The 14367-nt window shown below is 39.8% G+C and overlaps 1 protein-coding gene across 4 annotated transcripts in view; it reads right to left on the bottom strand.

The window, feature by feature from the left end:
• BMPR2 (bone morphogenetic protein receptor type 2) overlaps window positions 1–14367 on the bottom strand; it is a 174248-nt gene that overhangs the window by 14375 nt on the left and 145506 nt on the right. For all 4 annotated transcript variants that reach the window (XM_043525715.1, XM_037912427.2, XM_037912426.2 and 1 more), the window contains 6 exons: window positions 12833–13063; window positions 9104–9218; window positions 6710–6870; window positions 4927–5074; window positions 3845–3981; window positions 204–376 (listed from right to left, as the gene is read on the bottom strand). In XM_043525715.1, the coding sequence (XP_043381650.1) occupies window positions 204–376; window positions 3845–3981; window positions 4927–5074; window positions 6710–6870; window positions 9104–9218; window positions 12833–13063 (965 nt within the window). The remainder of the gene's footprint in view (window positions 1–203; window positions 377–3844; window positions 3982–4926; window positions 5075–6709; window positions 6871–9103; window positions 9219–12832; window positions 13064–14367) is intronic.

Below are 14367 nucleotides of genomic sequence, written 5' to 3'. Positions count from 1 at the left end.
AGTTAATTGTGGATTCATATAGTAAGTTAGTGAACAACCTAAACAAAACTATGCAAAGTCCATATACACACTAGCTCACACATGTTCATATAAATATGTGAGTTCCCAAGAATACCCAGCTACTGTTAACATTCTAATCTCACTCCCAGGGTGACCTGTGTACTGAGGACAGCTGACTAACACCAGACTACTTCACTTCTTACCGCTCATTCTGCATGGCAGTAGACATAGGATTGACTGTTGGGCTGACTGATTTGTTCCTCTCCCAAATCATCATGAGTTCAGCCATCCGCTCTTCAGCACACTGGGCTGTCAGTCGAGCTTCAGCATCTTGGTCCCAGCAGTCTTCGATTGTCTCTTTCAAGGACCTCACAGCCTGCAAGAGAAACTTTTTGTCAAATTATTCTCCTTTTTATGTTGTGTTTTTAATATACTTTCTTATGATTTAGAGTGATCTGAATAAAGTGAAATACTGACTTTTAGCCATAAGCTGGTGTACATTTTAATGAGAGAATGAAGGTAAAAATGAACAAATCTGTTCATTTAAAGTTAGTTTACACAAAAGAGTGAGAATTTACATGATACTATAATCCTAATACCCTTTATAATATATTACATTAAAAAACTATATATGGTCAAGCATTCAAAAGTGAAGAAATGCCAGAATTATGGTTGCCTGTGCAACCTTCCTTTTGGCTCTGGCGCATACGCATTATGATAGTCTTTAATTACATGATCACATAGGTTTTTTTTTTCAATTGGGGCCCTGCCTCATTCAGTATACAGAATGCATAGTACTCAGGAATACCATCATTTTTATCCTCCTCATTAAATTGGTGGTCCCTGCTTTATTTTACTGGACACACAATTAATGCAAAATGACTTATTTCCTCCTGGTCTCTTCCAGACTACTCATCACTGTAGGATCTGAGTACCTCACAAACATTAATGAATTTCTCTTCACTGAGAGATAAGAGAGTGTTATTATCCCCATTTTACGGATGGTGAAATGCAGACACTTTCCTGAGGCAAGTCCATAAGTCAATGGCAGAGGCACATGACACACTGTGAACATTCCTCCAGACCATGATGCCATGCTCCAAACATAGAGGTGTGGAGCATGCACAGCTGCAGTTATGAGTGCTCCACACTTCTACTTCCCCAGGGTCTTAAGTGCGGCACAGAGAACACACTTAATAGCTACCTCCTAACATGTTGACTTAAGGCTTAAATTTTCAAAAGAGCCTGTGGATCCATTTTCAAAACTGACCTCAATATTTCAGAGCTTCTTTTGAAAATGGGATTTATGTGCTTTTGAAAATTTTAATCTAAATTTCATGTTCAGTGTCATGCACAAGAACAGTGGCAGAGACAGACCTGAGCTCTCCTGTGACCGTCACCTGCTTTAACCACAAGACCATCCTCTCTCTCCCTGTATTTCCCTCCCTGAACCATTACACATCTTCCAACTTCTAGAGCAAATGAAGCAGGGAATCTACAAACTGTTTCATTCACTACAGAACCCTGATTATTCCCCAGAGCACCATCTATCCTGTGCACCAAATGAGACGGGGCCCTATGGAAAAAATAGAATGTGATCATGTAATTAGAGATTGTATCATAATTCAAGTTCAGCAAAAAAAATTCTGCAAATAGTAAATTTGCCCAAAAATGCATTATGTGCAACTGTAAATGTCACACATCATGCATCATTGGTGGGGTTTGAACCCTGAAACTTTTGCACATAACACAAGGCAGTTATTTCCATGGGGTGGCGTGGTAAAGATGGACCCCGCATATATCCGCAGCGGTCCAAGGAGCGGTCAAGAGGAGCCCAGCCCTCTCTTCCCACTCCTCCCAGGAGGTAGAGAGAGCTCTTTCCCCAACTGGTGCCCCTAGAGGGGTGAAATGGGCCAGTGGGACAATGTCCTGGGTCTGGAGGAGGTGTGGGAAATGACTAGAAAAAGCCTAGACCAGCTCTCTCCCCCACCCCTCCAAGATGTCTGATCCTAGTGCTCCTACTGAAGTGTGTGTACTGCTACTGATGATTATTTTATAAGCAGCATAGGCCCAGCCTTAGATTAGAATGTACATTTTCAGTTATTATTTTGGAATGTTGCCAAAATCTTGGTGACAACACAAGAGAAATGGCAGTCACCTAAATATAGGGTCTACCAGTCCACCCTATATAATCCTAATAGTGCTATAGTTCAACATAATTAGCATTTAAAATGCAAATCTGTAAAATAACACAACCCAACCTGAGCATCAATAGGTATGTCTCCACTGCAATAACACACCCCTGGCTGGCCCTGTGTCACCTGATTTGGGCTTGTGGGGCTCAGGCTGTGGAGCTATAAAACTGCAGTGCAGACATTCGGGCTTGGGCTGGAGGCCAGGCTCTGGGACCCTCCCCCACCGTGGGATCCCAGAGCCCTGCCTCTAGCCTGGACCCAAACACCTACACTGTAGTTCTATAGCCCCATAGCCCAAGGCCCACAAGCCTAAGTCGGCTGACACGGGCCAGACGCAGGTATTTTCATGCAGTGCAGACACACCCAAAGAGTCCAATCAACATTGTGAACTGGACTAGCTATAACTGTGCCAAGCTTGGTTCTTCCAGAGCTGTATTTAACAGCAATGTAACAACAGTGCTGTAGTGAGAACAGTTGCAGCATGGTTTTCTTGAACAACATGGATGAAACTGTGCAACAGTTTCTACGTAGTTTCACTTTTTCAAAAACATCACAATGTCTTGCAATAACATTACTTCAGTAAACTGTGCCCATATCTGAAATGGTTTAAGACATGCTGACACATGCGAGAGCAGATATGGCCTTAGGTTCCCTATCACCTGCAGAGTGCAGATCATTACATGTTGACTACCAAAGTGTCTGATGGTTCAAGAAGACAATTTCAGCCATTGAAATAATACAACTAAAAAATCACTTTTATTAAAAGCCAAATATTTAGCCCATTTATTTTTTTTTACCCACAATTTCTCTCACCACTTTGACTATTTTTATATTTGTTGTGAAATAAACATGTAAATCATCATACTTTGCATTTTCTACCTTTAATAAACAGCCTAAAGATCATCCACAATTTACAGAGATTATTTTAACTCAATTACTAAGTAGGGAGTAATGTGCAACAGAGACTCTCAGTGCTGTATGGGCTCAGTGCAACAGACAAAAGTTGGGAGATTTTTCTCATCTCCTAACCAGAAGACTGCCTTTTTTATATTTTTTGAGAATATAAAATTTTCACATGAATATCAAATTAATAAGAAGCATGATATATCTTCAATTTGGTTATGTTTATCAAATGATCAGTGAAAGCTGTAGGCTCTGCAAATGCTGAAGAATATACATCTTGGCAAAAGAAGATATAATTTAAGGAACTACTCAGCTTTACAATTCTTATGTTGCTTAGCTTCAATAGCAAATACTATGTAATTTTTACTAGCTAAAATTTCGGGGCATTCTTAGTTTATAAAATTTCCAGATATGGAATGTCTTGATATTTCTGTCTTGTTTATGTTGAAATTTGGGCACTTGGCATATATAAATATAATGTGCTTTTGCACCTATAATACCTAAAAATCCAGTGGTAATTACAATATTTCTCTTTTAAAACCCCTAGTTTTAATCTGAAGTGTTTTATAACAATGAATTCTTTTAAACTGAATTCAGTATTTTTAAAGTCCAGCCTGGAGCAGCTCTAGAACTTTAAATATTAAATGTCAAGTAGAAGAAAAATGTATTCAACATCTGGCTTTGAAAAGTGAAGAGCATGACTTAGGTGGCTCAAGCAAATGCTTCTTTTTAACTTTCTATCTCACCAGGCTGTTCTCTTTCCAAGCTTCTGGGAATTTTGGTCGTTGCTTTTCCCTAGATACCAGTACTTGCATATCTTCAAAAGTGGGATGGTTTCCAACTTCTGTCTGGAATGCCATCTGGTACTCTGGCACCGACTCCCCTGTTGGGAAAGAAAAACAAACAAACAAAAACCCCATAATGAAATCACAGCTATAAGAAAAAGAACAGTGAATCAAGAACTTTTACAGGGGAGGAGGTGGCATGGAGGTTGCTCCCAATGACATTTTTTCCCCTTTCCCTTAAAACAGAATTTTTAAATTAACAACATGTAGTTGAGTTAGTTAAATAAGAACAAGTCATTGTTTAGAACTACCCTGGGAGGCACTCAAAACTTTGCCCAATTGATGGGTGCATTGGCAACTGGCCAGGAATCTGTGGGACACATCTAATTTGTATGAAACAAAACAGATTGTATTTAATATTGGAGGGAGGCACAATAAGACTATAGGTTCCTGCATGCAATGTACAGCTGTTCGGCTATAGATGGAATACTACATGCCAGCACCGGTTAAATCCACAAGCTGCACCTCAGAAATAAATATAAGAGTGGCTGTGGGCTGCATTCCCGTGGGTTCCACTTGACCTGCCCACTTCCCCTTCTACCATATTACAGGCACTGAGTGAGTTTTCAGGGGACACTGGTATCGAAAAAGTTTAGCATAAAGTTCAGCTAAAGGAGTAGCTGTGAAGATCCACATTGAATCATCGCAACTTTCCATGAACACTCGAAAGGGCTGTTTGAGAGAAACCTGGGATGCTACATCAATTCAATGGGCTGCACATACTGATGGTTAACAGGGCAAATGAACTATACAAGGACATGTGTTTCATCCATGGCCACTATATTACAACTGAGTACACTGTACTAATTTCAATGAAATCCTTAACACTAGATGGCACTGAGATAATGGTGATAGACAGTTAAGAAAAATCTATTCTGTGACACAAGTGTAATGGATTGTATTTTTAAAATGTGAGAACACAAATTTGGTTTCTGATCCATGTTTTTTATTAACTTCATTATTTCAGTCAATCCTTTAGTTACCTGGGAAGAGGTCTGTGCATCTCATGAAGATCTCCCAGTAGATAAGGCCTAGTGCATACATATCTACTTGTTTCAGAGCAGATTCACAGTCCCTCAAGTTCACTGCTCCTTCTAGCACTTCAGGAGCCATATAGCGGATTGTACCAACCTGCAGGAACAAACGGTTGCACTCTTAACTCACAAGGTAAAGCCTACATTTGACTCAGTTTATTACAGATCCTATTTATTATTCTTACCCTACCTTGTGTTTTCTTCTATCATTTAGAAGAAAAAGCAGTTACTTCCATTATGTATATCCTTGGACTCTAGCCTCTTATCACCAGCCTAGTCATAATAAAACTTTTCCTGCACTATGTTGCTTCTGTTGTACTTATCAAATACATGCAAAATAAATGATTATGTCCCTTGTATTGTGTCCTCATATTCAGCAGGAAACAGTGGAAAGCCTTTGATAGAGGAATGATAATTTCACAAATAACTTCACTTTATAGCAGAGTATTTTATGGTAACAGGAGATAACCTATTATCTGCAGGGAAAATAATTCATCTTCTTCACCTAGGAACGTTGGCAGGGCCTCCCCTTATTTCCTGCAGGTTCAAGGAACATTGACAACTGTACGCCTACTCGCATGTCTATCTCCACACATATTTACTCTCACTGGGGAATAGATAGCACAGTCAGACCAGCCCTTCTTCGTTACCCATTGAATAGGGTTAGGTGCCAGGGACTGTTCCTTATGCTTGCTCTTTAAAAAGTGGTAACTTATTCTCTCTCTGCTTCTTTCTTCAGTTAGGCATTGAGTTCTGTATTTCTAGAAAATTAACATCTAAGCAATACGCATTATTTATTTATAGTATATTACTATTATTATTATTATTATTATAGCTGAATTCCAAGGGAATTAGATTAACACAGTTGAACACACATTGAGAAGTGAGACTTCACTGTAAGGGAATTCAAAGTCCACTGAAATGGACTGAAGCACTCTTCTTCACTTAAAGCAGTGCTTCACTATAATTGAGTTTCCTATATTCAGATTTCACTGTATTCATGCTTCTACAAGTTACAGAAAGAAGCAGATGCTTAAGCATCCTTGCATGGGCCATCACCCCCCACTCTCTACAACCAGACCATATAATGATGTTGAGGGGATGATGGAAGGGTCTAAATGGCTTGTAGAAAGCTGGAAGTGGGACATGGAGACTTTACTTCTATGCTACTGCTTCAAATCCAGTTGAGGGTTCATTACCATCTGAAGGGTGTTTGGGGCATATATGAAATGAACTAGCAATCTCAGTACAAGACCTAAAGACTGTGTATCCACACCACAACAAACCCCATTGCAATTGCATCTATGTTTACAGATCTCAGCAGAGAGACAAAGGATTGAATTGCTCTGGAGAGTCAATTACTCTCTGGGACCTAGCAGTGGTCTCCCCAAGTTTGGACCAAGGGGCTTTTGTGGGAAAATGTGCATTGCCATTGACCTGTCAGACCTGTTCTATTGAAAGAGGACTTCCAACTCCATGGCTGTCTATATGTCCTCTTTCAAAAACACCACATTTGTTTTAAAATATTTTATTAAAACGGCCAAAGAATCTCATCACCCCAATTTTATAACCCACTCTTTTCAATATCTCCCCTTCATAGAAATTGTGCAGCCACTGGATTTACCCTATGACTTGAGGAGCAAGTATCTCAAGATTGCTTCTAAATTCATTTTTCTCTTGCTAGATACCATTTACAAATGCCCATCATTGTTTTTTCTTAATTCATGCTCACCTCACTAATGGCTGCATTGTCCTCCTCGCCCGGACGTACCAGTCGATTTCCAGTTAATCTCATGGATAATCCAAAATCACTAATTACACATGTTCCATCATTCTTCACCAATACATTACGGCTGTTCAAGTCGCGATGGGAAATGGCAGGTTTATAATGGTCTATTTGGATAGATGGAAGTGTTCATTATTACTTGAGTAGCTCTACTACTTGGCAAAAGAGGAACCAAATTGTGTTTGCTCGTTTTTTACTGAACTTTTTTCTTTAAGGCCGCTAACAATTTTCGCTGCTTACAGTGTCCACTGCAACATGCTCTATTAACTATTGAAACACTGACAGGTGTTCATGATATTTTGCTATTTATATGCTATGCATTATTATATAACTGCGATACATAGATCTAATAACAGTCAACAAGCTTCTTTTGATTCCAATAGATCAGCATTTTTGGGCAGTGCAGCTATAGCGTATTTAAGCATGGATCCACTGTCGCTGATCTAATGGCCAGTCCAAATGAGATCACCATATTCATAGAGTCCTCATTTAAAAGAAAGCACCAGCAATTCACTATAATTATCTCGGTGTCTGTGCAGAAATTGGACAGATGGGGGCACTTATATCAGTATATGTCTCACACTTATTCCAGTGATTGAACACACTAATCCTGCAATGGATCTCAGTTGCCCCACAGGAGAACCTCAGATTCCTCTTCAATTTATTACTCCAGTTGGACAGCTGAACACACACTGGGTAAGTCTACACTGCAATTAGACACCCATGGTTGGCCTGGGCCATCAGACTTGGACTCGTGGGTCTTGAACTAAGGAGCTATTTAATTGCAGTGTAGCGTTTTCAGCTCAGGCTGCAGCCCAAGCTCTGGGACCCTCCCACCTTGCAGGGTTCTAGAGCCTGGGCTCCAGCCAAAGCCTAAACATCTACCTAGCAATTAAATAGCCCCTTAGCCCTAGGCCCATGAGCCCAAGCCAGCTGGCATGGGCCAGCCAGGGGTTTTTAATTGCAGTCTTGATGTTTTTAGCAAATTTTTGTGGCTTTCACTATAAATTGTATAATATGGCTTTCTGGAAAGGTTTATTACAGAGGCTTGGCAATGCTCTTATCATAAAATATTGTGAATATAATCTTAACAAGAATTCTCAAGTTACTACTGCTAGACAGTGGAACAGTTTATATCCATTATTTGAATCGAGACTTGTTTACTACAACAGCCAAGACTATAGAGGTGGTTTTGTTATGATCTGATGTTCATAGAACCATAGGAGTTTCTTAAACTTTGTGAGCTTTTTGCTGGCTTTTACAAATCAGTCTATTACTCTGTCTCTATGGTGGTGGAAGGCTTACACAATTATAGCTGCTTATGGAGAGACCTGGATGTACATTTCAAAATTATTAAATTAAGGTGGTGGCTGCATACATGAATACCAAGTATGGTAACACCAGACTGGTATTTATATAGCTATTTTCCTTTATTTTTCACTGTCTTTAGCAAATATCAATACTTATCTTTATGTAACCTTGCTTTTAATCTAAAATTCAGCACCCTCTCAAATTCTACTAGTTACTGGTGAACTAACCTTTCCACAGCTTTTTATCTTTTCCATTTGAACCAAAAAGCCTAATACCTCACTGCCTGACAATACTCTGTAATCTTTTACATCACGCATCTCCAAATATGTCTGGTATATAATCACGATACTTTAGCTCCCAAAATATTAAATGAAGCATGCAAGCACAGAAGAAAAAGGCTTATATCAGTATGTTGTCCCATCTAGTGCTGTAATAAAGCATTAAAGTACGTAGGTGATGTCATTTATACATCAAAAAGATATGGTCTTTGTCCTGAAATAAAAAATGATATAGTATGAAAAATAAAACTACAATAAATCAGAAGATTTAAGTGTTTTCCTTCCATATACATCATACCCACTCTTTTTTAAACCACATACACTAGTTCAGTGACCTATAACTGAACTGCACAACACATCAGAACACTTCATCCATTTTCTTTCATTGAGATACTGTACGTTAAATCCATAGGTCTTTAGTAATCTGTTGCTATGATACAGCAGCATTGTGCAACTCTGCTTCTTGCTTGCCTGTTTATAGGATTCTGTTGTCTCTCATTCCACATTTTCATAAAAGTGTCTACAGATCTACATCACGGTCCTGGAGTACTCAGGAGATCAGAATGTACTACAGGAAGCTCTGTGTAGTCTGTATTTTGAGTCATCATTTGCTCACATTAATTAACGTCTCTAACCATACATTTTCTCTTCGCTACGAACATTAAAAACAAAACAACAACCCCCAGCCGCCAACTACTGTCTGGTACAATCCCAGTTATTGTGGTATAAACATTTCCCTTCCTGACCATACCTCCTCGAGGTAACTCTGTGTGAAGGTATGCCAGGCCCCTGGTTACCGAATGTGCCAAACGACAGGAGCTCACCCAGTCACTGGTGTGAAGACTCAAATACTTGCACAAAGAACCCTAGAGAAAGAGTAAAAACAGTGCACTGAAATTTTATCACGTTGAATAACCAAGTCAAAACCTTTTCAAGGGTCCACATCACACGCAGTGCTCCCTAAGACCTTGATCCTGAAATTGCTCATCAGTCTATCTGCATGCTATCAGTTGCTGGATCAGGGCCCAAGTTCACTTTTATCAGTGTTTCCTGCTGCTATTGGTTTTTTGATTTAGTCAGAAAATGAAAGTAGATAAACCAAGAGACTCATTTATTTTTTGCAGCTGTTATAATATTCTGAAATTCCTGATGAACAGTGCCTGAACAAAGGTAATTGAAGAAACTATTATGTTGAGTAAAAAATGGTGGACTTTGAACAATATCAAGATTTTAGCCATAATAAGAGGTTTATGGTATTTTCCCAGTTCCAGCAGATTTAGGCTTGGTCTACACTACCAATTTATGTTAGTATAGTGCAAAATCCACACCCCTGAGCAACACATTCATACCAACCAAACTTGCAGTGTAGACAGCACTACGTAGCCAGGAGGGCTTGTCCCGTTGACATAGTTACTTGGGAGGTGGACTATATATGTCGACATAGACAGCGTCTTCACTAAGCGCTATAAGTGTAGACAAGCCCTCAGTCAGTCAACAAACATTGCAGGGATAGAAACAGGAACATCATGATCCTCTTTCCCACTGAGAGAAGTTAAGGAAATAGAGCTCCTAACAAAGCTGTGGAGGAACACATCTGAAAGAGAAACTGAATGCTCTCATTTTGGGAACTGAAAAGATTCTAGATAGCTCTTATTTTCAAAGAGTGTCCAGAGGAAAAACTCCAGTCTCTTCTATCTGGAAGATGCAAGATTTCCAGTAAAATAAGGGCCAGATCCTGCCAATCTTTACTCCCACAAGCACTTCTTTATGCAAGTAGTCTTACTGACATTACAGTCCATTAAACCTCCCCACCTCCCAGAGCCCAGCCACAGGGCACCCTCCAGCCCAGACACTCCCATCCTCTGACCCCTCCCTGAGCCCAGCCCTGGGGTGCTCCCCCAGACCAGACACCCGCACCCCTTCCCCCCAGAGCCCAGCCACTGGGCACCCCCCCCTCAGGCCAGACACCCACATCTCCTATCCCCAGAGCCCAAATGTGGGGCATGATTCAGAACAGACAGCCACATCCCCAATCCCCAGAGCTCAGCTGTGGGGTGCCCCCAAGTCCAGACACTCGCAGCCCCTCCTCTTACAGCCCAGTGTTCCAGAGGGAGAAACAGCCTGATGCTGAGTCCTGGGCTCATACGGAGTTTGTTGCACACTGCCACCTTCCTTCAGGACATGCTGGGAAATGCAGCTGCCGGGAACCCTCCAGCTCCCCCTCCTCCCAGCAGTGTCTTATATTTGCAAGCTAGGGAGGTGGTCTCTGCTGGGTCTAATGTCCCCAGTTCTTGGGGAGGAAAGGAAATTCTGTGCAGAACATTAATTCTGCACAAATTCTGCATTGCACAGTGGTGCAGAATTCCCCCAGGGTAGTATATGCATTACAATACAGTGCTTATTTACATGATTGCATACTATGTTTGCCTATAAGATCAGCCTCATTTCATACTCAGGTATATAAATAGCACAATGGCAAAAGCGTATTTTTTCCACTGTCCTCAAATTTGAAAATTAGCTGAACTAGTTTTACTTGATCTTTCGAGAACAATTTTCTCTCTCTCTCAGATTAAGACCAAATGTGGAAAATTTCAACCAGAAAATTAAGTTTGGGAAAGGTTTCAGAGTAGCAGCCGTATTAGTCAGTATTCGCAAAAAGAAAAAGAGTACTTGTGGCACCTTAGAGACTAACCAATTTATTTGAACATAAACTTTCGTGAGCTACAGCTCACTTCATCGGATGCATTCAGTGGAAAAAACAGTGAAGAGATTTATATACTCACAGAACATGAAAAAATGGGTGTTTATCATGCACACATCAAGAGAGTGATCACTTAAGTTTGGGAAAGTGATTTATAACAAAAAGGTTAATACCTCACTGCCTGACAATACTCTGTAACCTTTTACATCACACATCTCAGAATATCTCTGATATATAATCAGAGCACTTTTTTTGCTTGTGTAAACCACTGCACCTGAGGTGTGCATGAGACTGAACTTTTCCTGTGGGAGTTCTTGGTTTGTAGAGGTCTTTCTGCTTACACATCCATCTATCACTGCTACTGCTTTTTCAGAGGCATTTTCTGTTTTAATCACTGTCACCTAAGACATTCTTCATAGCATTCAATTGTAATCATGGGCACTGTCTCCTTTATAAGTTATGCCACATCATTTGGCCTTTAAAAAAATATATATATATTATATATATATAAAAGCTTAAAATATCTTGGATGGGAAGCATTTAAATATAAAGAAATAATTATTACTATTGATTAAAATAATTGCCCTTGGATATTCCATTCCTGTTTGAACACTGATGCTCCCCACCCATTTTCTCCCCAAAGACTCATCCCACAGCCCTCATCCTTCTGGACAGTAGTGAATATGGTATTAGTAGCTCAGTTACACAAGGACGAATCTCATTTTTAAAAGTTATCCCACTGCCTGAATATATTAACTATTTTATATATTAAAACCAACAAGAATCAAATAAATAATTCTGAAATAAAATTAAAGCTTGTGTTTGTTATATATATTTCACATAAACTTCAATTATTTTATTATAATAATTTCATCATTATTAATGTATATAATATTAGTTATAATGTATACACACACACCCCAATGATGAAATTCAGCCACTTCTGGTATGAGGTCTGCAAATCAACCAGAACAAAGCATACTACACAACATTTTGGCAAAGGGTATGGTGGAAATTGTTCCCATCAGTCTCACTTCCTGCCTATCTTTTTTAAACAAATATACCATGAGGTCTTTAACGTCCACATGGAGCAACCAGACTCATCCTTAGTTTTTAAGATCTCATGTGAAAGATTACTCTCCACCTCTCACCCCCATAACACGCACACCATAAATTGCATAGAACTCAATTTATTTGCCATGGGAGAATTAAGGTGAGGTGATTCAGTCTTTCTTGCCTGGCCTCAGGCCCCTTTGAAGTACACTGGTCCTTTATGTCTTTGCTCTTCTAGTTCAACTCCAGCTATTCTCAAATCCTTATGTCATATTCCTATCTCCTCTAACTCAGAGAATATAGCAGAAGTGATACTTGCTTAGGGTCTCTGTGCCCTCCCCAGCAGTCTCATATCAGTCCTCAGGGGCTTCTAATCCTGTTCCTTGAATAGCTGTCTGCCAGTCTACTGCTGGTACAAAGTGGTTCTCAGCCTCTCTGACAGCAACCCCCTTCTGCCTGGGCTGCAGTTTCTTATCTCAACTGTTGCTGATCAACCAATTAGCCACAGCTGAGGGGGTAGCTACTCACCCCTTAATCCCTTAGGCCAGGTCTACACTACCACTTATTTCAGTATAACTTACATTGCTCAAGGGTGTGAATAAGACCCCTCCTGAGCAACATAAGTTATACCGACCTAAGCACCAGTGTGGACAGTACTACATCCTCTCTATTTTACTATTCTTAGGTATACAAAACAAACCAATTTATTTTCTATGAAGTACTTACATTGGGATAATATTCCATCACCAACAAATATTCCATACGTCCATCTGCAGTGAATCGCTCATCTCCCACAATGAAGCGGGCAATATTGTCATGCTCCATCAGTGGGACTCTGTAAATGTTCCTCTCGTTGATAAAGTTCTGGCGGTTGGCAAAGGAAAATACTTTTACAGCCACTGGACGCTCATCTAGGGAACCTTTATACACTGCTCCATATCGCCCCCGGCCAATCAGCTGTAAAAAGTTTAAAGTAGTCATTACATTGATTCAAATGGTAATGATCAAGTGAGGTTTTCACGCTGCAAGGTAAAATGGATATGTATAGGTATGGGCTACATTTTAAATTGCACTATCATATACTCAACATGTATTACCAAATACAGTGTCAGAATTCAAGAAATACATTTTCATAAAATTGAGGTTCAGATTTGCATGGAATAAATGCAAACACATGCTAAAATTTGATAATGGCATGGCACTATTCTTCCACAAGGAATTACTCATTATGTACAGGCAAAGAAATACACATGTGTGCACACATTTTTGGAATACAGACCTCTGACTCCAGTTTAAAAAGTTTGTTTTTAAAACTGTTACTGCCCCATGACAGAAAGAGCAGGGTTCCAAGTAAACGATGAAGTTTTGAACACTGTATTGAATTTGGTTCTCAGAGAAGACCGATCCTACAGCTGCATTTATGTGATCCTAAGGGTGTCCCAAACCCAGAAGGCAAGGGACTCCCTGGTATCTAGCACTGAGTTTCAGCTGGCTTGACCAGCCCAGTACCCCAACTCACTGCTGTCATAATCTGTATCTAAAAGGTGTCATGTAAGGTATCGGATGAGAACAGGTGACACCCTGGTGATTAATATCATTGTGAAATGTACACATTAACACTATATATAAAATTACACATACTCTCTTATATTATGTTTTGCAGTCTGTAAACCAATCATGCAGGTAAAAGATTTTTTTCTAGCCAAAGGAATGTGGGTCTGCCTGCGTGAGTGTGTATGTGCTTGAGGTAAGGCCAAAAGACAATGGGTATTGGAGATTGCAGGAAAATCATTTGCATTGTAAAAAAAAAAATCATAAATGAGGAAGAAGCCAGCATAGCATCTACACCAGACAGTGTGACTTTTACATCCAACAGGGGAAAGGAACTTTATTAGGGGACACTCTTCAGCATTTCAAAGGTTGACTGGACTATGGGGGGGCAGGCGAACCCCTAAATCATCCTTCACCTGAGGAGTCAAAGAAATCAAGGGTTTTGAGCTGTGGCTAAAGAATGGGTTTGCCATGCTGGAAGAATGACTGTGGTGAGAAAAACTTCTTTGAACAAAAGACTAGTTTGAAGCCGAGTTTTAGTCTTAGAAGCATCTTTTTACTTTTGTTTGTAACCATTTCTATCCTTATTCTTTATACATGGTATCACTTAAACATAGGTCCTTTTGTTAATAAACTGGTTTTACTTTTACCATAAACCAACTCAGTGCTTCGATGGAAGGGAAGGGTCTGTTAACCCCCTAGTCAAGTTA

The sequence above is a fragment of the Chelonia mydas genome, chromosome 11 (genome assembly GCF_015237465.2).
Source record: "Chelonia mydas isolate rCheMyd1 chromosome 11, rCheMyd1.pri.v2, whole genome shotgun sequence".
NCBI lineage: Eukaryota > Metazoa > Chordata > Testudines > Cheloniidae > Chelonia > Chelonia mydas.
The sequence above is the reverse complement of the archived record's forward strand: the minus strand, read 5'-3'. Positions and strand labels throughout refer to the sequence as shown.